The sequence below is a fragment of the Chelonia mydas genome, chromosome 7 (assembly GCF_015237465.2).
Source record: "Chelonia mydas isolate rCheMyd1 chromosome 7, rCheMyd1.pri.v2, whole genome shotgun sequence".
NCBI classification, from domain to species: Eukaryota; Metazoa; Chordata; order Testudines; family Cheloniidae; genus Chelonia; species Chelonia mydas.
Window position 1 is genome coordinate 55224382 of NC_057853.1, and position 24593 is coordinate 55248974.

General features: G+C 48.0%; 1 protein-coding gene across 17 annotated transcripts; it reads right to left on the minus strand.

Annotated features, from left to right (window-relative positions):
* Nucleotides 1-883: 883 nt before the first annotated feature.
* Nucleotides 884-24593, minus strand: NOLC1 (nucleolar and coiled-body phosphoprotein 1). 17 transcript variants are annotated; one of them, XM_043551083.1, is made up of 14 exons: nucleotides 24278-24593; nucleotides 22726-22781; nucleotides 20134-20264; nucleotides 16143-16267; nucleotides 14674-14830; nucleotides 11734-11834; nucleotides 10797-10950; nucleotides 8379-8546; nucleotides 7615-7704; nucleotides 6302-6442; nucleotides 4650-5243; nucleotides 3642-3754; nucleotides 3165-3245; nucleotides 884-2858 (listed from the first exon to the last, which is right to left on the minus strand). In XM_043551083.1, exons 1-14 carry the CDS (start codon nucleotides 24386-24388, stop codon nucleotides 2700-2702), a joined length of 2181 nt encoding a protein of 726 aa, XP_043407018.1. In that variant the 5' UTR covers nucleotides 24389-24593; the 3' UTR covers nucleotides 884-2699. The 17 variants fall into 17 exon arrangements, with proteins under 17 accessions (XP_043407018.1, XP_037759484.1, XP_037759486.1 ...); XM_037903556.2 differs by having other exon boundaries at nucleotides 16143-16270; nucleotides 24278-24524; XM_037903558.2 differs by having other exon boundaries at nucleotides 3642-3757; nucleotides 24278-24497.

The window sequence follows — 24593 nt, forward strand, 5'->3', positions numbered from 1 at the left end:
ATTAAGTTGTGAACAGCATGTTTGTGACATGCCCAGTATATTGAAAATTGCTGCTTTATGGGGAGTGTTGCCACCACCACCACCCTGGCAGCACTTCCTGTAGTGCAGGAAAAAAGCAACACAACAAACCCACAGTACATAAGACCTTGATCAGTCCCTTGAGTTAATGTGGGCATAAGAACTTCATTCCCCTGCATGTGTGTTCAGATAGCAGGTGAAGCACACAGACAACTTCTTTACATGGGTATTTACCTAAGGATTTTTCCCCCCATTATGTTCTTTGCACACAGGAAGCCAGATTTAGCTAGCAGAGAGACGTCACTGCTGCATAAAAGGTTAGCTAGAACGAGCATCTGACCAGATCCGTTGACATAACCTGCATTACTTAGACTGTAAACCCCTGGGGGCAGGGGCTGCCTTTTTGTTCTTTGTACAGCACCTAGCACCATGGGCTCCAGGAACACGAATGGGGGTCCCCGCACTACAGTAAGACAAATAGTACAAGGGCTCCTCACTCCACTCACCAAAGCCCAGGCTAGCTTCTTGTCCATTCTCGTTACACCTGTTCATATTTCCACACAAAGCACACTCCCACACATCCTTCTGTTCTTGATAAAGGCAAGTGTTTATCCTCTGCTCACCTATTTTTCTTAGCTCCCAGCCGCATGGACCATCCCTTATCTCACATTGCCCAATGCCACCTTCAGGTAAGAACACTGCTATTAGAGGCTGACTAACCACTACCTAATCCAGATAAATGCAGTTAGACCTATTGACCACACCTCAGACATCGTGGTGCACCTTGTCCCAGCTAAATAGCTTCCCCCTCCTTTTCCCGCCTCCATTCCGAGTGTCAAAACCCATCAGTGAAATACACACAACCTACAAACACAGGCTTCTTTATTGTAGGAGACACTTGTGTGCTCACACATCAACCCCCCCCAAACTTAAAACTCTTTAAAATGTTGACAGTTCAGTCATTCATGTGCCAGGTGAGGACGACAGACGAGGTTATCTGACAGGTCACAGCTGGGACTCTGCTCCAAAAGCCTGTCCAGGAAGGCATAGGGTATTCTCTTCCCACCCTCCAACTCTACATAATAGCCCTGGTTTCCTGAGCATGTGCATCACTGCATGGAAAGAAGCCAGTGATGAGGCTTATTTTGCAAGCATGAAGGCGCGGTACTGAGATGCTCCTTCCAACAAGTTGCAGTCAGTTAATGTGCATGGGGGTGGCTTGTTAGTCACCTCCAACCCTCAATTATCCGGCACTGCTTCTCACGCAGACCTGGCCTCCTGTAACAGCAGGGCCCTTCACTGGGGGCAGAGCTGTCCTTAATATCTGTGGGGCTCCATCCTGCTGGGAGGGAAAGGGAGGATGGAAATGAAGCCCTGGGTTACCTGCCCCTCTGGCTCTCAACCGTGCTGGAGATCAGGCTACGTTGCAATAGAGAGCAGGGCTCCAGGCAGCAACTTGCCTGTCTTGTACTTGAAGCCAGGACTAGCTTCTGCTTGCTGTCTCCATTTTGGCACCGGATCTTTCAGACACCAAAGCACAGAGGGCAACAGACATTTTACCTCTGCAAAGGGACTCCACAGACAGGAAAAGGGCAACTGACCCAGCCAAGGGGAGAAGTTTAAGGCAAATCGTGTTACTTTCATCTCAACCTCCCACCAGCTGCATTGCACATGGCTAGGACAAAGCATGTGTTGGTGAGTTGGATTCCTATACAGGACCTGGGGCAATCATTGCTGTCAGAACATCCCAAATAAAAAAGAGTTAAGGGAGTGGAGAGCTAGGTGAGGAAGGGGCTGGGGGCCAAGGCTTTAAACTTCTCTCTTTAAACCTTTCCATTGGGCCAAAGGATTCTCCAAACCCCAAAGCATCCAAGCAGCCAGGAGTGTCCCCACTTCTCCCATAGCCTGTGCCTTCCCTATGAAAGGACAGCACATCTGAAATTCCCCCAGAGTTGCAGGGCTTTGAGCTTTTGACATCAGTGCCAAAGCTGCAGGACGGAGAGGGAAATCCTACCAACCTGAACCCTGAGCTTCCCATGCTGGTGGCAACATGCCCTGGGCTGAAAGGCACTTTGCTTCTCTAGCTACCCTGCCTAATGGCAGCAGCAGGGTCTGCCCTGGGTGAAGAGAAGGTTGCTGCAGGAGGCAGCCTTAAAGAGAGAGGGAAGTAGAAGAAACTGCCCCTCTGGAGCTGTGCTTTGTACAGTTGGAGGTGCACAGCGAGGGAGCTGTAACCGCAGGTCACTCAGGCCTAGCCACAAACAAGCTACAGTACTTTAAATTTCACAGGTCTCAACAGTTAAACTGGCTGGAAAAGAAAAACAGATTAATGGAAAATATAAATTTTCTTTGCTTTACAAGGTGGGCGGGAAACCTGAACTCCAGAGCACCACCAACCTTTTAAAATAAAACTGTACAAAATTAGGACACCTGCGTTGGATCTGGTGTCGCCAACTCTAAGAAGGCTCTTACCAGGTGCGATGCCAGAATTAGTCAGAAATAATGTGGGAGCATCCAGCCGCTCTCCCATATCCTATGGCAAGGGCTACCGTCCCCCCCAAGAGAGCAGGGAGGAATAAGTTCCAGGCAGGATTGGGGTCTACCATGTCTATTCTGTTCACATGCCCATCCAGCTGGCTTTAGGGGACGGGTGGGGTATGGACTCCCAAGCCAACTGCAGCTCAGTCACTTTCAAACTTGATGGAATTGACCTGGGTAGAAATAGCACCTCCGCAGTAACTGCCTCTTTTCTTCTTCGTCTTCTCATGGCGGAAGGATTTGCCTTTGGTGAATTTCAGTACGTTGTGGGCCTTTTCTCCCCAGTCGCCTGCAGCTCCTTTCTGTGAGATAAGGAAGAGGGGGGCCAGGTCAGTACTCAACAGCCAACATGGCAAACACTAGGTCCTGCTTTGTATACTGCCCAGGAACAACTTCCAAGGGCTAAAGGAGTTTTCACCCAGCTCCTCTGCTGGAGGGGCTGGGAGCTCCCCTCAGCCAGTGCCCATGTACCTCCCAGTTGAGCCTGCTGGTGGGAGAGGCTCAGATAGGAGAGCTCCCCACAAGCACCATGAAAACCCTTGCCCCAAGAACACAGGTCATCTGGGAAAAACGTGTCAGTTTGTCACTCTGGCTGAACTTGTCCCTACCTTTGCATCAAATGAGTTGTTAGCTACACGGGAATCCACCTCGATCTCTTCCTCTCTTACTCTTCGGAAAGGAGCAGCTGGCTGTTAGAGAAAAACATAGTTCACCCTAAGTCAATACCTGCACATGGCCTTCTCTTGGCTGGCCCACACAGCAATGCAGGACGCTAAACTGGGGGAAATCCTATTTGCTCCCTGGTCCAGTTTTCCAGGCCACATGAACTTGTGATCCTCCCCTTCAACAGTAAGGGCAGTACAGAGGAGCTCCAGAGGTAGTCTATACAGTCATCCTCAGCCAGAAAGATGCTGGGGCCACAATGCGCATCTTCTCTGGGCTCCACGTAAGGGGCACTTAGGCTGGCTGAGGAGGGGGAGACTATCTCCTGCAGCCTCGACCACCAAGGAAAGCAGTGCAGATTGCTGGGTCTGAGAGACAAGAAAAAGCCCCGCTCTGATTCAGCACGTTTTCCCGTCACTCACCTGCTTCACCTTGGGAAACGAGTGTGGCGTTCTGGTCTTGGTCTTAATCTTCTTGCTGTCTGGTGTCCCCAATTCCTGGTCATCTTTGCTCTTCCGCTTCTTCTTATTCAAGCCTGCTAAAAACAATAGTAGTTAGACTTCAATGGGACCACCCTCCACCTGGGGAAGGGGAGCAGCATCTCTCTCCACTGGGACACAAGTCAGACTGATGTATGCTGGGAACGTGAGCATGTGCACTCTGGAGTAGGGTGGTACAGGAACAATGACAGACACTCCATTAATGGCCAGTCTAGAGCACCAGCACTAGATAAGGAACTCCTGGGCAGCCATCCTCTAGTGCAAGGGTGAGGAAACTTTTTGGTCCAAGGGTCACATCTGGGGATGGAATTTGTATGCAGGCCATGAATGCTCACAAAATTGGGGGTTGGGTTGCATGAGGGGGTGAGGGCTCTGGCTGGAGATGTGGGCTCTGGGGTGGGGCTGGGGTGCAGGAGGTTGCTCCGGAGGGTGGGAGGAGGATCAGGGCGGCGCTTACCTCAAGCGGCATGTATCTCTCCCCCTGGCTCCTACATGGAGGCGCGGCCAGGCGGCCCTGCATACTGCCCTGTCTGCAGGCGCCTCCCTGCAGCTCCCACTGGCCACGGTTCCCAGACAATGGGAGCTGCGGGGGCACAATTTGGGGTGGGGGCAGTGTGTAGAGCCCCCTGGCTGCCCCTACATGTAGGAACTGGAGGGGGGACATGCTGCTGCTTCCAGGACTGCGTGGAGCAGGGCAAGCCTCCAACCTCGCTCCCTGGCAGGATCTTGAGCACCAGATTAAAACGTCTGGAGGGCCAGATGCGGCCCCCAGGCCATAGTTTGCCCACCCCTGCTCCAGCGTGTGGAGGTGGCTGCTGGTTACATGCAGAGTTTTGTTTAGGAAACCGCTTCTGGAAGACGGCTCCACATATGCTCTGCCCTGCAACACCCACTGCCTGACAGATGCCCTTCCTGGCTGGCACAGATTACCTCCATTTGCTTTTCCCTTCTCATCGCAGGAGCTCTCAGAGCTACTCTCACTGCCACCAGCTGGCTTGGGCTCTGACTTCTTTGTGGCTGGTGATTTGGCTGCTGGTGTGGATGAAGCCTTTGGTTTCTCTTTCACCAAGCTGGAGTTGTTCTGTCCCCCTTTCCCTGGCTTTAACCCGGCGACTGGAGTCCCTGCCGTTCTGGACTTCTTGTCATCATCACTGGAACTGTCAGATGAGCTGCTGCTACTGCTAGCAGCAGCTGCTTTCTTCCCTGCACAAGCTTTACTGCCCCCTGGTGATTTGCTGGCTGGTTTCACTGCTGGTTTGCTCTGCTCCTCCTCACTGCTTGAGCTGTCAGAATCTGAGCTGCTGGCTTTGGGGACCAGGGTGCAGGGTTTGGACGCTGGCTTAGCTGTCTTGCTGGCTGGCTTAGCTGGAGGGGCTTTCTTCTCTTCCTCAGAGCTGCTGGAGCTGCTATCTGAGTCAGAGCTGCTCTGGGCTTTCTTTGCCACAGCAGGAGGCTTCTTGGCTGCAGGTGGAGCTGGTTTGACTGCAGGCTTTGCAGGGGTCTCATCCTCAGAGCTGTCAGAATCTGGGAGGGAAGTTTCCAATACAAGAAGATTCCAGTGAGAATAGCCAAGTACTGAACAGACTTGTTCAGCCAGACCAAACTAGACAAGCAGGAGCAGTAACTGGAGTCCCTTCCACACTAGGACCTAAGCAAAACCTGCTTGGTTTGGGACTCGGTGAAAGGTGCAGAACAACAGCCTTAGAGATTTATGGGCTCTGCTTAGAGCAGGTGTAGCATGGGCAGCTGCCATCTCCTCCCCCCACAAGCACATCTCAACTCTGACCCTCAGAAGTGGCTCTTCTAAGTCAACAGGGAGCTCAGTCTCCATGTTCCAAGTGATGCTTTACCTCTGCTGAGACTGCCACAGGGGGACAAGCAGTTGTGTCAGACACCTGCCCACTAGGAACTGGACTGAACCACAGATACTGCCAAACAAGAACAACTTTTGGGCCCCAGCAACATGGCTGAAGAGCCCTGGGAACTTGCCAATAGCACAGAATCAAAGAGCACTACCAATCAGAGCTGAAGAGTTGGGGCCATTCCTGTTCCCCTGCTCAGAAGGGTGGTTTACAGATTCAAGGCAGCACACTGCACTAGCTGCTCTTAAACGGTGCTGCAGCTCTTTAGTGTGGTTTACAAGCGCTATCATGGACAGTGGCTATTAGGGAAACGGGTTTGGGATGGGACTGTCCTCCTCCTTCCCCTGTATTCTTCTCATTGGAGAATAAAGTTCATCCCCCAAGTGGCTTTTCCTCCAATAAACAAACGTGCCAAACAGGTCCCCAGTACCCTGTATTTCAGCTATGCAGCAGAGATGTAGGAGTTTGAGTGATGAAACATTAGCGGGTGGGTAAATGTTTCCCCACACTTCATGCCCAAGAGAACTGGCACTTTGCATGGGGTTGGTTCTGCATGCTTAGGAATTGGTCAGCAAATATCAGGTCAGTTCGATTAGACAGTGTCCCTGTGCCTCTATTCTTGGTACCACAGCTGGGAACACAGACTGGGGAGGTAGGCACGGCACTCACACCTGCTCAGTATGGTGGTGGTGAGATCACCACCCCTTCCTGTCTTGATACCTGAGCTGTCTGAGGAGGAGCTGGAGCCTTTCTTTGCTTGTCCTGACTTGGCAGGAGCCTTCGCCGGTTTGGCAGGACCCTTTGCTGCAAGTGATTTGGCAGTGAGCTTGGTCACTACCTTCTCTTCCTCAGAGCTGGAATCTAGACAAGAGAAGCATATCTGCAAGTGTCAGTGTTTTTCAGGGGCGTATAACCCAAGTGAGTCCACCAGGGACCCCAGTCAGTGGTTGTTTTAGGCAAAGCTGTGGCCTTGAGCCTCACACTTTAGGGAGGCACCATTGCCACTGGATTTTTGGAACTCACCAGACTACGATCATCAAGTGAGGTGAGGCGAGGCAAGGCGCAGAGCCAGAGAAGGAGCAGGGTGGGCAGAGAAGTCCGATAAGCACTCTCTGAATGGCCAGTGGAGAGCCCTACAGCATGTAGCCCTGCCTATGTTCCTGCTCCTGTCCCAGGGAATGGAAGCAACAGGAGCTGGAGGACCTAGGGCTGGGAATGTGCCCTCAAGATCTCCATGTTTCTTCTTTGCTAGGAGAATGAGGAACAGCAGTAGGAGCTTGGCCTAACCCTTCATAACAGTGTGTGTAGTGAGAGGGCGTGGTGTAGAAACTAAGGGATTGAAGAGGGAGTGTTGGCCTCACTAAAGAAAGAGCAAAGAGGGAGAAGAGAGCGAGGAAAGAAATGGAGAGAAAAGGAAAGTGTGTAGTGGAGGTGAAAGAACAGAATGAAACAGAGAAGGGAATCAATGACAAAAAGAAAAGAGGAACAGACTGGAGTGATTTGGGAAAGAAGGAAAGGACACCATTTGACTTCGTTATTCTACACTCCAGACTATTTTAGCAGTGGTCCAAATGGAATTGAAGACTTGTTTAAAAAAGTTCCCCTTTCTCCCCACCTTGGACCTGGCACAAGGGGGATATTTTTCACGTAGGGAATTTACACCTGATGCCAGCCATGACTCTTATGGAGGATCTGAAGAGCTCAGAAATGGATCCAAAAAAAGAACTCCTAATCCTACCATAGGTACTTGTTAGGGAATACCCTTCACCACCCTGCAATCTGCATACCTTCCTGGACTAGTCACTGTTCTTGTCTGTGCCACTCACTCACGCTTCCCACCACATCAATACAGGAGGCTTCAGTTTTCAGAGGCATCCCTTTACCTTGCCATGGACACTGTAGGGAGCTCAGACTCACTCTAAGGGCCCTGGCAAAGAGGAGGTTGGGTCCCTGCTGAGTGACACCGGGGGCTGAAAGGTGGCATGTGCAGAGTCACTGCATCAAAAAGGTCAAATCCCTGCTCCCCCACTCACCGGAATCACTGTCTGAACTGGATCCACCTTTCTTGATAGTCACAGCGGTGGGTGTTGGGGTAGGTTTTTTTTTAGCCAGACTTGCTTTGGCTGCAAGAGAAACAATTACAATGAATCTCACACTCTCACAGCACTTTTCGTCCAGGGATCTCCAAGAACTTTACAAAGGAGGGCGGGTTATTAGCCTCTTGGACAGAAGAGGCAGGCAATTCATCCCTGGGCAGCATTGCAAAGAATTCAGGACTCCAGATTCTCAGCCCCTGGGACTCCTAACTACCTGGAATAGGCAGATGTCAGGGCTCCTTGTCCCCTCGCATGGCACAAGTCATGGGCTGCGAATGCAGCATCGCACATGAGCACATGCTCCCCTACTCAACACACACAGGGGGTCAGATAGAGAAGGGATTTTCATTCACATAATACAGTAACCCAAAGCAAGGCCTCTGCCAACTTCAAGAATGGTCCAGATTCATCCCATCCACTGAAGTAAATGGAAATCCAGTAGGATTTATTTGACCTCTTGTGACCAAATTAGAGATGGGACTGAGGACAGTCTGGAACTCAGGCTCAGCTCCTGGGGCCTGTTTTGGGACAGATACTAGCTGCTCTGAGACCTTTAAAAAGGCAAAAATAGCAGCATAATCCACAATTGTCAGGTAATTTCAGAAGCCACTATGTGGCCAGGAACCAACCGCACCCCACACAGGCACTTCCTGAACAGTCTAACACAACCACTTCCTAGCCTCCCTCTCCCCACAGTCCACCTGTTGTTCCCTTCTTGGGCGTCTGCTCCATTTCATCACTGCTGTCCGAGCTGCTGTCTGAGGAGTCACTGCTCTCGGCTTTTTTCCCAGGAGCCTTTGCAACAGAGGGCTTTGCTTTGCCCTTTCTTGGCTCTGTAACCTGGGGGGGTGGCACCGCACTGTATGGACCTACAAAGAGACAGGATCAGCAGCGGCACCAGTGCAGACCCACCAGCCCTGCACGCTGGCAAATACGGTACACGTCATGCTGGTCTTCCCTGTTTTAGCCAGGCAATGATATAAAACAAGCCAGTTAAGCTACCTGCTCCTAATTACTTGCACAGTTGTGATCAACAAGGGCTTTATACTCAGTATGGTGGGAGGGGACATCCCCACAGTATTGCTATTCCTGACTCCTCCAGCAGCACAACTCCCCTTTGCTGGGGTCTCACCGTAGCATTCCTCCCTTTTAGGGCTTGGCTACACTTACATTTTATAGCGCTCTAACTTGCTGGCTCAAGGGTGTGAAAAATGACCCCCGAGCGCAGCAAGTCTGAGCGCTTTAAAGCGCTAGTGTAAACAGGCGCCGAGCGCTGGGAGCCATGCTCCCAGTGCTCGGAGCTAATCCCCTCGTGGAGGTGGAGTACCAGGAGCGCTGGGAGAGCTCTCTCCCAGTGCTCGCATGCAACCACGCTCGCACTTCAAAGCGCTGCCGTGGGAGCGCTCCCGCAACAGTGCTTTGAAGTTTCCAGTGTAGCTGTGCCTTTAGATTTGGATGGCCTAATCCACAGTTTCTCAAATGCAGGCACCATGGCCACATGTGGCCACTAGGGCATTTCCCTGCAGCCACAGCAGTTTCCTGGGCAGTGGAAGGGAGGGAAAAGCATCAGCCCCTCCCCTCCCCCCGTTGCTCCTGCATGTGCCAGCTCTCTGGAGATACAGGTGGAACACACAACACTTAAGGAGCAAGGTGAGGCAAGGAAGCCAGCGGGGTATGTGTGAGGAGGCGAGCAGCGGGGGCGAGGGGGTGTGTGAGAGGAAGTGAGCGGCGAGGGGAGGCCTGGCGGCAGAGTAAGGAGGCAAGCAGCAAGCCAGCAGCAGGGTGAGGTGGTGGGCAGGGGGCTCTGGCTGAGAGTGGGAGAGTGAGGACTGAGCAGTGAGCCACTCAGCGAGCAGGGGTTCTCGTGGTGGGCAGGGGGATGTCTGTGGCAGGGGAGTGGAGGCATGCAGCGGGGGGGGGTGGGGGTGGGGCAAGAAGGAAGGAAGGAATATGAGGAGGAGAGCAGCGGGTGGGGGACTGAGGAGGGATGCAGGAGGTGAGCAGCAGGTGGAGCCTCCCTTTGGGGAGGCTAGCCCCTACTCCCCCCCCCCAGCAGCTGGAGCCCTGAGACCCCCCCGCCTCCCCTGTGGCTGCAGCCACAAGCCCCCCACCTCGAGCGCCTCCCACCCACCCTGGCCGGAGGACCCCCACGCTGGCCAGCGCTCCAAGCAGCCACGGCCATGCCTCCCCTCCCCAGACCCAAGCTGCCCAGATACATTTTTCATTATTATTTGGACTTCTGAAGTAAATTTTAAAATGCTCTGACATAATAGAATTGTTGTACAGATAACCACTTTTACCAAAAAAGCAAAAGAAACAATAATGAAAAGGAAAGAATGTGCAGAACACCTTATTGTGTTTCTATTCTGTTAGGTCCAGTGAAGGGTAGAGATAACCGTGCATTATATTTATTACTGAGTCTGCAAACAAACAAACAAACAAAAAAACAACCACCCCAAAACCTTACATAAATCAATTATGATGATTTGGATGTATATATGTGCATATTACTTGTTGGGTGCCGCACTCCAAGACCTCCAAAAAATTTGTTGCGGGACTTCCACTGCTGCTCTTGTTCATTTACTACTCTGCACCTCAACTACGCCCCTGGGTAAAGAAACCCATCTATATTTCACGCTTGGTTCTCTCAGTTTATTGGAGTCATAGGAACTGTTATACTAGATCAGGGCACAGGGTTCACCTAGTTCATTACCCAGCCTAATACTGGCCAGCACCACATGCTTCAGAGTAAGGTGCATGAAGGCCTGTAAAGCACAATTATGGACTGATTTACCCACAGGGAATTTTCTTCCCAACTCCAGTCAGGCTGGGAATCATGCATGAGAATAGCCTCTAACAGCTCTCTGAAGAGCAGGATGCTCAGAGACAATGACCACATAAGGGATGCAAGCAGCATAGAAGGTCTGGGTTTGAGGTTTAAGCCATGTCTCACCTGGACGTAGCTAGAACAAAGACCCTGCAGTTCCATGCGTGCTGCCATCACCACCACACAGCCTTCTGGGCCACACCAAGCAGAGATGGGCAGCTAAACTTCTCTAGGGCGAGTAGTGGCAGAAAGCCTCCTCTCCACAGTACCAGCAATGGTTTTTGGTACTCACCGGGCTTCGGCTTTGATTTTGAGGCTGGCTTTTCATCCTCCGAGCTGTCAGAAGAGTCCTCGCTGCTGGAGCTCTCTTTGGCAGGGGCTCTGCCTTTACCTGAGGGCACCTGGATGGCTGCAGGTTTGGGCAGTGGTGTTTTCTTGGGAACAGCCTTATTGCAAAGACAGACAGACAAATACCTTTCCTCATCAAGGAAGCTGAGCTTTGAGAGACAGGTGCTGCCCAGAAACCACCCCTACTCCGTGTTGGAGAGTCCTCTCTTCCCTATTCACTGGATATCAGATTTCCAGGATAGAGCCAAGAACTAGGGAAATTTTTCAAATGCCAGGAAGCACATTACAGGCTTTAACATCAGAATTTCTTACCTCCCATTAAATTCCTACATGGGATACTCTCTGGCTAAGAGGAAGTGAGACAGAACATTAGTCGCTAGAGAGCAGGAGAGATGGGGCACCACGACTCACTGTCAGGGGAGCTGAGACATTAGCCGTGAGATATCTAGGAGAAGTAAGAGCTCTCTGGGAAAGGTTTCTAAGAGCTCCCACAGCTGAGGTCCAGCTCTCTTTCAGGGAAGTAGCTCTAACACTCCCCAGTGGAACTCAGAAGCAGTGCAGGAACGTGTAAGGCTGGTAGAGTAGCACATCTGGCAACAGGAAAGCAAGCCATACAGAGGGTGCAACATGCAGAAGTTATAAAGGGATTCCTGGCTCAGGAAAGAGGAATGGATCACTCAGCAGCAGAGAAGACTGTTGGTGGGGTTCCTAAGACACAAAGCCTCACTAAGATGTCGCATAAAGCTACAATGACTGCATGGGCACGCACTCAGCTGCTGTGCAGTTCTGGGTTACTTTACACAACCCTTAGATCAAGGGCAGAGAGACTCTTAGATTTCTCTCACACCAATGGAGTCATCCATGCTTGTGTCACTGTTTACCTTTGCAGATGCAGCCTTTTCCTTGTCAGAATCCTCACTACTGCTGCTGCTGCTGCTTTCTGCCTTGCCATTGGCCGCGTTGCAGGCAGCTTTACTTCCTGCTGGAGATAAGGCAAAGAAAGGGATGAGAAAACATGAGGGGTAGGGAATGGTAATCACATTCAATGCAAAAAAATGTCCTGGACAGCATCAGCTCCCCTAACTGCACAAGGCAAGAATCTCCAGCCCTCTCCTGGGAACCCACTCATTCTCCTCCTGTTTATCAGGGCAGCTCTAAACAGTCTCTCTGCAGACGGCTTTTCTCATTATAGACGAAATGGAAATCTCAGACTCAATCCTCTAATGAGGTTTAGAGGCATTGTTATAAATTGGCAGCACCTTTTTCTAACAATTTGAAACTGCTGGTTTCAGAAATGGGTTACTAAACTGAATTTTGACATTTAGACCCGCACACTTGATCGCCACCAAAATTCATCAGAAATGTTTGCTATACCAACACCACGTGTATGAACTTGTGAGCAAAAAAAATCAGTTTGGCATAATTCCTTTTCAGCTGACCAAGTACAGAAATGAGTAGACATACATTGTGGTTTTAACACCTACTGCTCCCTAATTCAATTCTGTAGAGTATTTAGTCATCACTGTATCATATTAAAAATAAGTTGTGTGCAGTCTAGTTGTACACACGTTGGTCCCAGGGTATGAGAGACAAGGAGGGTGAGGTAATCTTGGTCTAATAAAAGATATTACCTCACCCATCTTGTCTAATATTAGAAATAAGTTAATCGTAACAAAAGTTACTTTTCCTGCAACATGAAATAATTCTAATTTTCTTGCGTGCTTAGTACTTGTTGCTCTGAAGTTAGAGTTAACAGAGATGGTGTATATATGTGTATTTATTTTTTACAAATAAAGAGAGCAACACTAGTTAGATGAGGTGGTGGTTTATGACACTCGTGTTGGTTACAGTTGAAGGAATGCTCCATGCCAGTCTCCTACAATCTCTGCATTATTTGCCAAGAATCAAGTAAAGAAGACGTGCATGAAGCAGGTGAACAAGGATTGCACAGAATAAGGGAGGCAACAGCCATTACAGAGAAAAAACAAGATAGCAAACAGAGAGGCCATTGACAGAATTGAATGCATCTTTCATTCAGAACAAAGTATCAGTCGTGTGACAGAGAAATTGCTATGCCCATTGCACTGAAAAAGGCAAAATCAAGAGGTTATAGAAAACAAGAACATCTGCAACTGATATGATCACATGTGGCAAACTGCAGTGATCCCAATAAATACAAGACAGTCCCGTGCTGTGAAACTCATGGACTGGAGATGCTGTATGCTTTGTCAAGAAGCGCACTCTAAACAGAGACTCATTTCTGTTACTACACTCAAGATGAGTGAACAGATAATGAAGACAGCTGTATTTGACCACAGATGAGTGTTTGTTTAGCTGAAGTAAGTGACCTCACAGCTCCTGAAGACAAGTACTACCTGACTTGTTACAACCCATTTATGAAGTCTGTGATGAAAAAGAGTGAGGGCATCAAAATTACTGACACAGCAATACTTTGGCTTCAAAATGAGCTTCGGCATGCAGCCAATCAAGGCCATGGGTTGGCAATATTACTGCAAGATTGCAGTGAAAACTGGCATGGAAATTCCACACTCCTACATCTGCTGTAGATCATCATACACTGGAAAACTCCAAGCTCCTATTGGGGATTTATTTCATTTTATTGCCTGATCAATCGGCTGCTGAGAAACTCTTAGTTCCAATCAAGTATAAATATGTACCCATCTCATAAATGATGGATTCTTGCCAAGATGATGAGATGGTCACCCCCAAGATGACATATTTCTGTCACAGGTACATGTTGCACTGAATATTCAGGGAGATGCTTTGTCACACGGTGGCCACAAAGATTTCAGTGTCAGCAAGGATGATGCAGCTGCTTGCATTCTAGATCGCCTGTACAACATTCACATCTGTGCTTAATTTGTGTGAATTAAAATGTTTATTTCTAATGTTCTGTCATGGAAATATTTTCACTTGTTTTAAAAACAGGTGTTTTGAGATTATGTGTTGTATTTGTACACTTTTCTTTTAAGGTGCGAATGCTCAAGTTATAAGAGCCATGTAAACAAGCTTTTTCATGGTTGTATACTGTATTAAAATACGTCCAGTACCTCTTGGAAATAAACTGAAATTCAATAGCTTTATAAAAAGGTTGTGCATATTTAATCACTTGTTACATCCTACAACTCATTAAGATCCTACAATATGTTGATCCTAAACTAAAAGTAAATAAAGATCACTTAAGTGATTTCCACATGTTATTTTGTTCTCTTTATAGAGGCCTTTATATATAACATACAGCTTGGGAACAACCATATTTGGATTCTGCACAATCTTAAAAAGACTTCCTGCCAACTTTTAACAAAAAATGCCTCTTATTAACTTTTCTGACAACCTGACTCGTCTAGTACCAGTTGGGGGAAGTTATCGTGACACCACTGATTCCAAGTCCCATAACTATAGGCTGAGGGTTAAGTTTAACTTAAGTTAGTGCTGGCTCAAATAGTGGAAAGCATTAGCAAGAAGCACATGGCCCACGCAATTACTCAGGGATTGGTGACAACCATTGGATCTAGTTAGGCCCTGAGATTTAACTATCCATTTAGGATCAAATTCAATTAACCTGTGATCAGATTTATATCTGGATTTCCAGAAATTAAAGCCTAATATATGCTACCAGTGCAGCCCCAGGTCCCCATCACCAGTGATCCTAGCCAAACAGCAAGTTGGACTGGATCACCGAAGTGGCCTTGCTAGGATGGTATCTTCTCTACCGGGGCATTTGGTCACCTAGACCCCAGGTTCTTCCCCGGGGTTTCCTGTTCACACACATCTGCTCACAGTGCAGTGCAGCCAGGTACCTGATTTAGCTGCTGTTTTAGCTGCCACTGGCTTCAGCAGCTGTTTCTTTGGTCTTTCATCCTCTGAGCTGCTGGTGTCCGAGCTGGAGGAGCTCTTAGCCTTCTTCTGGGGCTGGGTTTTGGTGGCAGCTGGCTTGGCCTGGGCTTTGGTTACCTTCTAATGAGAGAGGAAAAACTAATCAGACTATTCTAGTCAACAAGGCCTAAAGGGACTGAGGAGTGAGAGACAGGACAACAGTCCAGCTGGCACACCCATTCTATACAGATTATTTGTATGGACTGCCAGTCAAATGTTAGACAACCTTGAGTTGGGGGTTCTTATTCTGGAGAGCTGATGCTCTATTTTAGGCACATAACCCCAAATATACAGGAAATTCCCTAAGCTTTGACAGCAGGAGACACTTTTCCCTGCACCCTGACACTTCCAAGCTGGAATGATATCTCTTCCACTTAACAGGAAAGGGAGCAGAAGTACCAACAGAGACTTGAGGGTGAGGAGAGCAAAGAGTCGGGGTGCCCAAACAGGGCACTAAGCCCTCAGACTAGTGACTATCCCAGAGGGAAGACCACCACCAGAAAGGGATGGCTCCAAGTTGGGGTCTGAAAATCCCAACACATGGATGATTATCCTAGATGGCCTATTGGAATTCACCCAGGCTCTCTTCCATGCACATGAATTTTCAGAACCCAACCCAGAGCGATGAAACAGGGACAGATTTGGGGTTGGTAGCTGCCTGGTGGTCCGCTTCCCTATGAGAAAGCACTAGTCTAAGGGCTCAACAGCGCTGGCTGGGCACCTTGGCCTCAACCGTAATTGGGTACTGGTACCTCAGCTCCATGTCTTGCTCATGAAGAACACAGCTCCAGATATTAATTCTCAGCTTGGTGGCACCAGCACACAGGGAAAAGGGAGGAAATACTACTACTCTTCCCCCACACTAGTTACATGCTACTATTTTGTTTACAGATGGTGATCAGGGATAACACCCCCTTATCCTGAGCATTTTATACACTGGTTACTCTGGTGGCAGTGTAAACAAATGCAGACTTCCCCTCAGGTTAGAAGGAGCAGGCCACAGCAGTCTGTCTCAGTCTCATGGGAGAGAAGCAGATTCCAATACTAGATGGGAAATGCATCCTAGAGAACTGCCTCTGCATTCATTAGAACCAGTTCAAAAGGCAGACTGCACGTTACAGGACTAACTTATTCATAAAGCTCTAGTCGCATGCCGAGTGCTTTACAGAGAGCTAAGAACACGTCCTCTACCTCAAAGAGTTTAGTCTGTAAGTAAAATTGCCCTGAGTCTGGATTAATGCCTGATAAATAGAATAAGTGATCCAGGACCCATGCTCTGTAGCCCACCTCCAGCCCCAAGAGTAGTTCCAGTCCCCCCCACAGTGCTGGTCACATTTAATACTCTCCATTACTATGGAACGTGCTTTGGAAAGGACCGAAAGGAAAAGCTGACCTGTGCTGGCTTCTTTTCTTCCTCCTCAGAGTCCGAATCATCGCTGGAGTCCTCGCTGCTGCTCTCTGCTTTTTTGGCAGGAGCCGCTGCCTTTGCTATCACCTTCGGCACAGGCGCTGACTTAGCTGCTGTGTTGGGAAGAGCAGACACTGAGGACAAATTCATTCCCAGCCTCCCATGTATAGTGCAAGAAAAGAGAAATGTATCAAACTGCGGCTGTCGTGTCCTGTTCAGAGGCTCAGGCTTATATCTCAGCTTCCCACAGAGTGCAGCAGAGGCCTTCACAATGACTAGCCAAGGCACAGAAACCGCTCCTTTCTTGCCATGCACAAGCTGTGCCACTGAAAAGGACATACTCCCTGCACTGAGTGTTTGTTAAAAGATCCAGGTATTTTATCATATCATTTAAAACCAAAAAAGCTGCTTTTTGATGATGGGTTTCCAAAGAAAACTGCGTCACTGCATTGCTGGGCCCTATGGAGCTGCCAGGCCCATTGACTTAACCTGCTGTAGCCAAATCCACTCCTTCCTGGCCAGTTCTTTCTTCCTCTGCTGGATACTGTGTGTAAATGGTCTAGCTAGAGACCATGTTTCTAACATTCTTTAGAAGATCAAGAGCAAAGCCTTGTTCAAATTCAGGATTGGGAAGGGCCAAATTAAGTTTCAACTCAGTTTCCTGTTGCCTCATTCCTTCCTCCCCGATCCCAGTTTGCGGTCTGCTCCTCATCTCCTGTGAATCTGTTCATGGCAGCAACCAATGTGAGCATCCTGTGAGCTGGACAATACATGGGCGCACCACTAGGCAAAGCTGAAAAGAGAAGCACTCTACACGTTACAAGTGAGGGGCCTAATCCATGGGGTCACTGGAGGGGACACAGGACCTTGAGAGAGGGGGAAGTCTCACATCCTTGGCAGAATACACATCAGACTCCAGTGTTTTCAATTTCCCTATCTGACCCCCAACTGTCCTCCATCCACCAGGAGATCATGAGGCAGACCAATACAAAGAGAAGCCTGATCAATGGAAGCTAAAGCAGGAACTTTAACTAAGCACTTCCTGACTGGCAGCTCTGTGGCCCAATCCTCCTCTTTTGAGAGTTTTTTCCTATTTTCTGACCATTTAATCCCTCCACTAAGGGCCCTCACTGCAGTCACTAAGGCCATGTCTATATTTACAAGCTTACAGAGGCACAGCTGTACCGAGACAACTAAGATTGCTTGTGTAGCCACATTATGCTGATGGGAGAGAGCTCTCCCGTTGACATAATAAAACTAGTTTAACGAGCAGTGGTACCTATGTTGGTGGGAGAGCATCTCCTGCCGACATAATGCTGTGCACACAAGCGCTCATGTTTGCAAACCTTACGTTGCTCAGGGGTATGTTTTTTTCACATCCATGAGCAACATAAGGTTTGCCGACAAAAGTGCTAGTGTAGACATGGCCTAAACCCAGCTCAGCCCTAGCATAAGCAGGCACATTTCTCTTCACTTCAGTTAACCTGCTACAACTTAAGCCAGGGCTGAATTGGACCCGCTATATAGCAGCAGAACAAGACAGCATACTTTAAGCACTAGGGGAGTTCTCCCTCTCGTGTCATAAACCTGGTAAGTTAGACATGAAAAGGAGTTGAGGGAAGCACACCTAGGAGCACTGGGGCACTGGCTAGGGATGGAGAAGACTGATGGAAAATAGCATGTTAAAACACAATGAGGTTCAGGATAGCGAAGAACTGGTACTCCAGCACCAGCAAGCTGGATAACAAAACTTAAAATAAAAAAAATTCTTAATTATGATTTTAATTTAAATCAGAGTTTATTTATGGAACACTAGTTCTTCACTTTCTTCCCATTTTATGATCCTATTTCTGAAACTGACATTTTGTATTTATTCCTTTAGTTAGTTTCCTAATTGTTAATAACATTTCAGATTTTACACTAGGAGCATGAGCATGTAAAGTGAAAAGTGCAAACGTTGGTGGATGGCACAGATCCTACCAGAACCGAGACCCAAACACCAACTGCAAAGCACCAGCTCCGAATCCAGCCTAAGAACTTATTCCCAAGTTAATTTGTGTGTCACTTGCCCAACCCAAAGGTTTTCTGCTAAGAAGTTTCACAGTGGATGCTCATCTATGCTGAAAAAGACAAGCCCAGGGCCTCATTAATATCTGTGAAAACACCAACTCAAAATTGATAAGCAATTTTAATAAGTAAGGTGGTGCAAACCACACCACCTTCCCACACATTAAACTTTCTCAAGTGAAATCCTTTGCTATTCACCTCTATCAGGGTTTGAAATCAACAGGACTTGTGTTCCCATGTCATTTAGGTGCCTAAATATGAGCACAGGAGCCTAAATAGGCTATTTTTGAAAATTCTGGACTGTGGATAAGTTCAAAGTAATTTTGTTAGTATACTGGAAATCTAAACTTTTCATTAACAGTAAAGCAATTCTGTTTTAAAGTGACAGACTTCAGACCACTAAGGGTTACGGTTTTAATCTCTAATGCTGCAAATACTCATGCACGTTTAACTTTGAGCAGCGGTTCTCAAACTCTTGGTTGTGACCCCAAAGTGGGTCATGACCCCGTTTTAATGGGGTCGCCAGGGCTGGCTCAGACTTGCCAGGGTTAGGGGCCAAAGCCCCACTGTCTGGGGCTGAAACCTGAGGTCTTCTGTCCTGGGCAGTGGGCTGATATTACAGGCCCCCTGCCTGGGGCTGAAGCCCTTGGGCTTTGGCCCCCCACTCGGGGTGGCAGGGATCAGGTGGGCCCTCAGGCTTCGGTCCCTCCCCCCGGGGTCATTTAGTTATTATTATTTTTTTTTTTTTTTGGTCAGAAGGGGGTCGTGGTGCAATGAAGTTTGAGAACCTCTGACTTAGAGCATAAGTAGTCCTGGTTAAGTGAATGGGACCCTTCATGTGGGGAAAGTTAGTACCTGCCTAAGTGTTTGCAAGATCAAGGTTTTTATTTTCAGTATTTTGTGTTTTGCCTACAGCAGTTCATATAAAATACCCTTTTAAAGAGGCATTTAAAAGCATTTATAATTTAGTTCAGTGGTTCTCAACCAGGGGTCCGGGTCCCCCTAGGGGGCTACGAGCAGGTTTCAGGCGGGCCACCAAGCAGGGCCAACATTAGACTTGCTGAGGCCCAGGGTAGAAAGCCAAAGCCCCACTGCATGGGGAGGAAGCCCGGGGCCCTGAGCCCTGCCACTCGGGGCTGAAGCCTGAGCAACGTAGCTTCATGGGGGCCCCTGTGGCATGGGATCCCAGGCAACTGCCTTGTTTGCTACCCCCTAATGCCGGCCCTGACTTTTCTATGCAGAAAAACAGTTATTGTGGCACAGGTGGGCCGTGGAGTATTTATAGCATGTTGGAGGGGCCTCAAAGAAAAAGGCTGAGAACCCCTGATTTAGTTCATTATACATTTTTGACTAAAATTGCAATAGCATAAATTTCCCCATTAGTTTTACAAAGTCTCGACCTGATTTATACAAATTTTCAAAAATCCAGTGATTTAAATCGCTCTTCCTGGTGCTTGGTCATGGTAGAACTCATTGGATTAGTCACGAGTCTAATTCTACCTAAATACTACAGTGATGAGTGCTAGAGAAAGCTCCAAGATAGGTAATCAGTTCTGGTATCTGGCAGCTCACAGGACACCAACAGTCAAAGCACCCATCCAGCCTCAGCCAATGTGCAGATACAATAGGCCTCCAGCTGCTACAAAGCCTGATTTATACTCATAGCAAGCTTAGTACTTTACTTATAATTAAACTGGAAAAAAAAAACATCATCAAGGATGAGTAACTAAAGTGAAAAGTGCAAGTGATTGTGGATAGGTACAGATCTTACCAGAACTGAGATCATGCAGTTCGTGACTGCTGTTCAAAGCCCTAAACACAAGCTGCAAAGCTGTGAATCCAGCCTCAGAACTTTTCCCAAGTTAATCATGCCCACTTGCTCAGCCCAAAGGCCTTTTGCAAACCCCACCTGGCTTCTTGGCTGTGGTTTTCTCATCTTCTTCACTGGAGCTCTCATCACTGCTCGAGGAAGATTCTTTCTTGGACTTCTTTGCAGGGGGTCCATTGGGAACAGCCTTCCGTTTCTTAGCATCAGGGGATCTGGGGAGGAGAAAGACTTAGTTCTAAACAGTTTCTCCCAGCTCCAGAGAGCTTCCTAGCATTTCACCTGTTCTACTACAAGCAAAGCAGCTTATCCCTAGAGAACACTGGACCCTCCCACATTCCTGTCCATTACTTGTATTACAATAGCACCTAAAGGCCCCAACCAGAACTGGGGCCTCCCTGTGCTGGGCATTGTACAGCAGAAGATGGGCTTACTGTCTGAATGCAACAATCTACAAAGTGGCTAGAGCCACTCAGTGAAGATTCAAGACCTGATCTGTCTGCAGTAATAAGAGTCCTCTTTAAACAACAGATAGCTTTAATTAACTAAGTTATGATAAGATGCTAATTAAGAGGTCCTCCAGTTAAAGTAACCAGACAAAGATTTTACATACAGTATGTTAAAGGATTTTATTAACTTATATGGCTTATTAAAGATTGTTGTCGTCAATTCTACTATTTTACAGTAGTACCTTTAATGCTCATTAAAGATGCAATTGAAGATGCTGATGATTATACCAAAGGCTAAAAAACTGAAGCCATAGGTTATACTTTGCATTTTTGAGAGTATAAATGCAATCACTGAATTATGCATACTTTTACTGAGTCTTCATTTCCCTATTTTCTGATAGTTACCTTAATTTTAAGTTTTAATTTAAGTTTTATATGTGCAATTAATTTTCAACTTTGCTTTTCAGTTCCTCTTTTGAAGGCATTAGCTAGACTAGATAATAAAAATAGGGGATTCTTACAATGGAGAAGTACATAATGCCAGAACTGCCAGGTTCAAGCCATTTGCATACCAGTCTCCTCTATATCAGGGTGAACCTGCCAACTAAACAGATTTATTCGACACAAAATAAGGGATCTCTTTGTCCAAGAGACCCTGAATCTGGAAATACGTGTCTTGGGTTTTAAAAACATGAGGAAGCCGGGTAGAGAAAAACAACAGAACATCTGAGAAAATGAGAAAAGCAGAATGCATATCTCCTCAGGAGTTTATCAGGGTATTTCCTCTCCATGCACTGAGGGGTAGGAGATTCAAGTGCTGCCTGACCTCGTTTCTCCAAGCATCTTTGAGGTATGAATAGTTTGTTTTAAACAAGAGACTCATTCTGGGGTTCATGTGAGAGACCAGACGGGGGTTCCTAAGCTCACAACACATAGCCTCCTGAAGCACTGGCAATTGCCTTGAGCATAACCACCACCCTCTGAATTCCTTCCTGAACGCACCATTGGGATCATGGCCCTGCAGACCTTTCCAGCTCGCAGCAACACGTTTCTGCTTCAAATTGCCCTTGGTCCCCCGTGCTTCTTTCCAGCTCTTTCATCAGTTGTTCAACCCCTAATAACCTCACCTTACGCTCACTGAACAAATTCTTGTCTAAGACAGCAGTGAGCTTTGGTGTGGAATAAACAGACTCATAGAGCAGTACAGCACTACGGTGTGAGGATTTGGGGTCATAGCGTAATTACCAGACTTGGACTCTAGACCAACCAACCTGGCTTATGTAGTACTTTTACACCAATGTATCATAGCTGGGTGTGGATCAGCAGGTTGCAGGCACATGCCTCATCTATGCCGTGAGGCTGAAGACATAGGGTCTAACTACCTAAGAAGTTCACCAATAGCTTCTTAACGGCCACAGCTGGATTAGTTTGCAGCATGGCTCATTTTACAATTCCGAGAAACAAGTAGTTTTGTGGGGTTCATGCATATCTACTAGATAGTAAAACCTAATAAAGAAAGAGGGAAAACATTATAATACCTTATTTTTACTGTTTCTCTAATCCTTTTAAGGCTTCCTGAACTATTTGGCTTATTTTCCGTACTCCCTAGCCTCTTATCCTGAGATCAGCTGCCCTTTCAACAGCTGTTTGGTTGCCCAGCAGCCAACTTTAATGCACATTATTTTACGAAAACTAAGGATATGTCTTCACTGCACAGTTAACATGGATTCTTACCTGGGTGTGAGCCTTACCACCTCTACCTACACAGACAAACCTGTGACCCAGATTTGGAGTTCTTTAAGCCCAAGGTTGCTTATCCAGCTGGGGGTAACTGCCCAGTGAAGTCAGACCCTAAGTATGGAATACCAAACAACTCACATTTTAGCTTTTCACTTGAAATAGAGTTAAAAGGGGCTGAAAGGGCCATAAGCTGCTGCTGAAATGGCAGCCTGGAACTTTGTGGGCAGAAGGCAGATTAGAAGTGCGCTGCAAATATTTTAAAAATATTATGATGGATAAAGATGGCTGGGAACTTATTCTTTATATCTTTACTGCAGAAATACCAGAAGCTTGGTTTCCCTGGGTTTTGCTGGATCACCTTTGGGAAGTCTCAGGTATTCTATTGGGAGCTTTGTCAGTTTGCAATAGAAAGTAACCAAAAGAAATGTACCAGATATGGATAGGCTAAGCCCATCTCAACAGATTTTCCAGGAAGGGAGACACTTACTTCAGCCAGTAGTTGAAGACATCCAAGAGAGAAGCAGCATTAGGATCCTGGTCTGTCTGTAAACCAGAAACATACAGGAATATTAGCACTGACAAACCACACAGACTTCTCTAAGGAGTGCCTCCTGTACTGTCAGTGGAATGGAAAACTCTGCGCCATAGGCAACTGCTTCTGCATTGATGTAGAACAGGTGGAGAGGTCTGGTAAACTTAGCAAGTGGAGCATGTTGCTCATAAAACACCTTCATAAACATTAGAAGCTAAAGTTAAGAAGCCTCTGCGCTATCTTAAAAATGAGACAACTTGAGTAATTTAGGACAAAACATTCCACCGCCTATAGATTTATTAAAATCTAAGGTCAAGATTCTGCAGATATTTTGGCTACATCTGCACTAGGAGCTCTTTAATTGGTATACCATCCCAGCAAAGTGCTCCTAGTGTGGACACAGCTTAAACTGACAAAGCTGTGCTTTGTACAAACATAGTAAATCCACCCCCCAGAAGCAAAACAACCTACACCTGTAAGAGTGCAGCTTTGCTAGAATAGCTGTGTCTACAGCAGCAACTTCTGCAGACACAGCTGTCAATCAGGGACTACTCCTCTTCAGGCCCCTGACCAAACCGACAAAGCTGTACTGGCAGAAGTTTGTAGTATAGACCTAGCCTTATTCTTAACTTTGCCCTCTGAGTAGTTTCATTAATGTTAATGTGACAACTCAGTATGCACAGTTAAGCATATGTTAAACCCTTGCAATAATGTAGTCTAATGGGAGGGGAAAATATCTACTTAACATATAGATTAGATAATAAAAAAATATTCCAGAAGAGTTATCACTATTGGTATCAAATTATGAAGAGACAGGAAAAAGTGGGGAGAGAGCAGGGAGATCTGCAGAAAGCTAGGGGGGAGTCCTCCCAATTTTGCAATGACTTTCCACCACTTCCGTTGGAATTTCAGTGAGGTTCTATGCATTATACAGAGACTCTATCTCTCTCCAATACAACATGCAGCTGCCAGAAGAGGAAGGTAAATGTGAAAGTACAGCATATGGACAGAGGCAACTTGCCCCAGGACTCCCAATTCATGACGACTTGACATAAGTTGTTTGACTCCTCAAACGCTCCAGTTGCATGCACATCTCCCTCCTCCCCCCAGGGAACGGCCCCCCCACCCCACAAACAGAACCCCTCTTTCCGGGTCCTTCCCTGTACAGGTACCCCCCAATGCAACCTCCCCTCTCCTCAGGGCCCCCCTGGCACAGTTCCCCCTCCCCACCACGACCCCATGCCTTTAGGGTCCCCTCCAGGTACAGCCCCCCCCACCCTCAAGGCCTCTCTCCCATACAGCCCCCCAAGGTCCCCTGTCTCCTTCAAGGACAGCTCCCCCCCCAGGGTCCCCTCCCCAGGACAGCCCCCCTCCCTCACAACCCCACCAAGGTCCCCCCAACACAGCTCCCCACCAGGGTCCCCTCACTTCAGCCCCCCCAGTACAGCCCCCCCGTCCCCTCCCTCAGGGTCCCCCCCGGGTCCCCACACTTCAGGGCCCCCCTCACCACTCCGGCCGCCCTGCCGAAGGCCCGCGCCGCCCCCTCGAAGTGGTTGTCGCGCAGGAAGGCGAACACGAGCGGGAAGAGGTCGCTCGGCACCACGCGCGGCTCGGCCATGCTTCCACGCCGTCAGCCGGCCGCCCGTACCACGTGTGCCGGCCGGGGGGGACGTACTGCGTCGTGAGGTCATAGGTCAAACGGGGCCTCGGAGAGGGGAACGGGGGTGTATGATCCGCCATCTTGTTATAGGCAGGAGCACGGCCCCCTCCCTCGCGGAGAGCTCCTGAGCGCCACCTGGCGGACCAGCGGCTGGAGTGCAGCC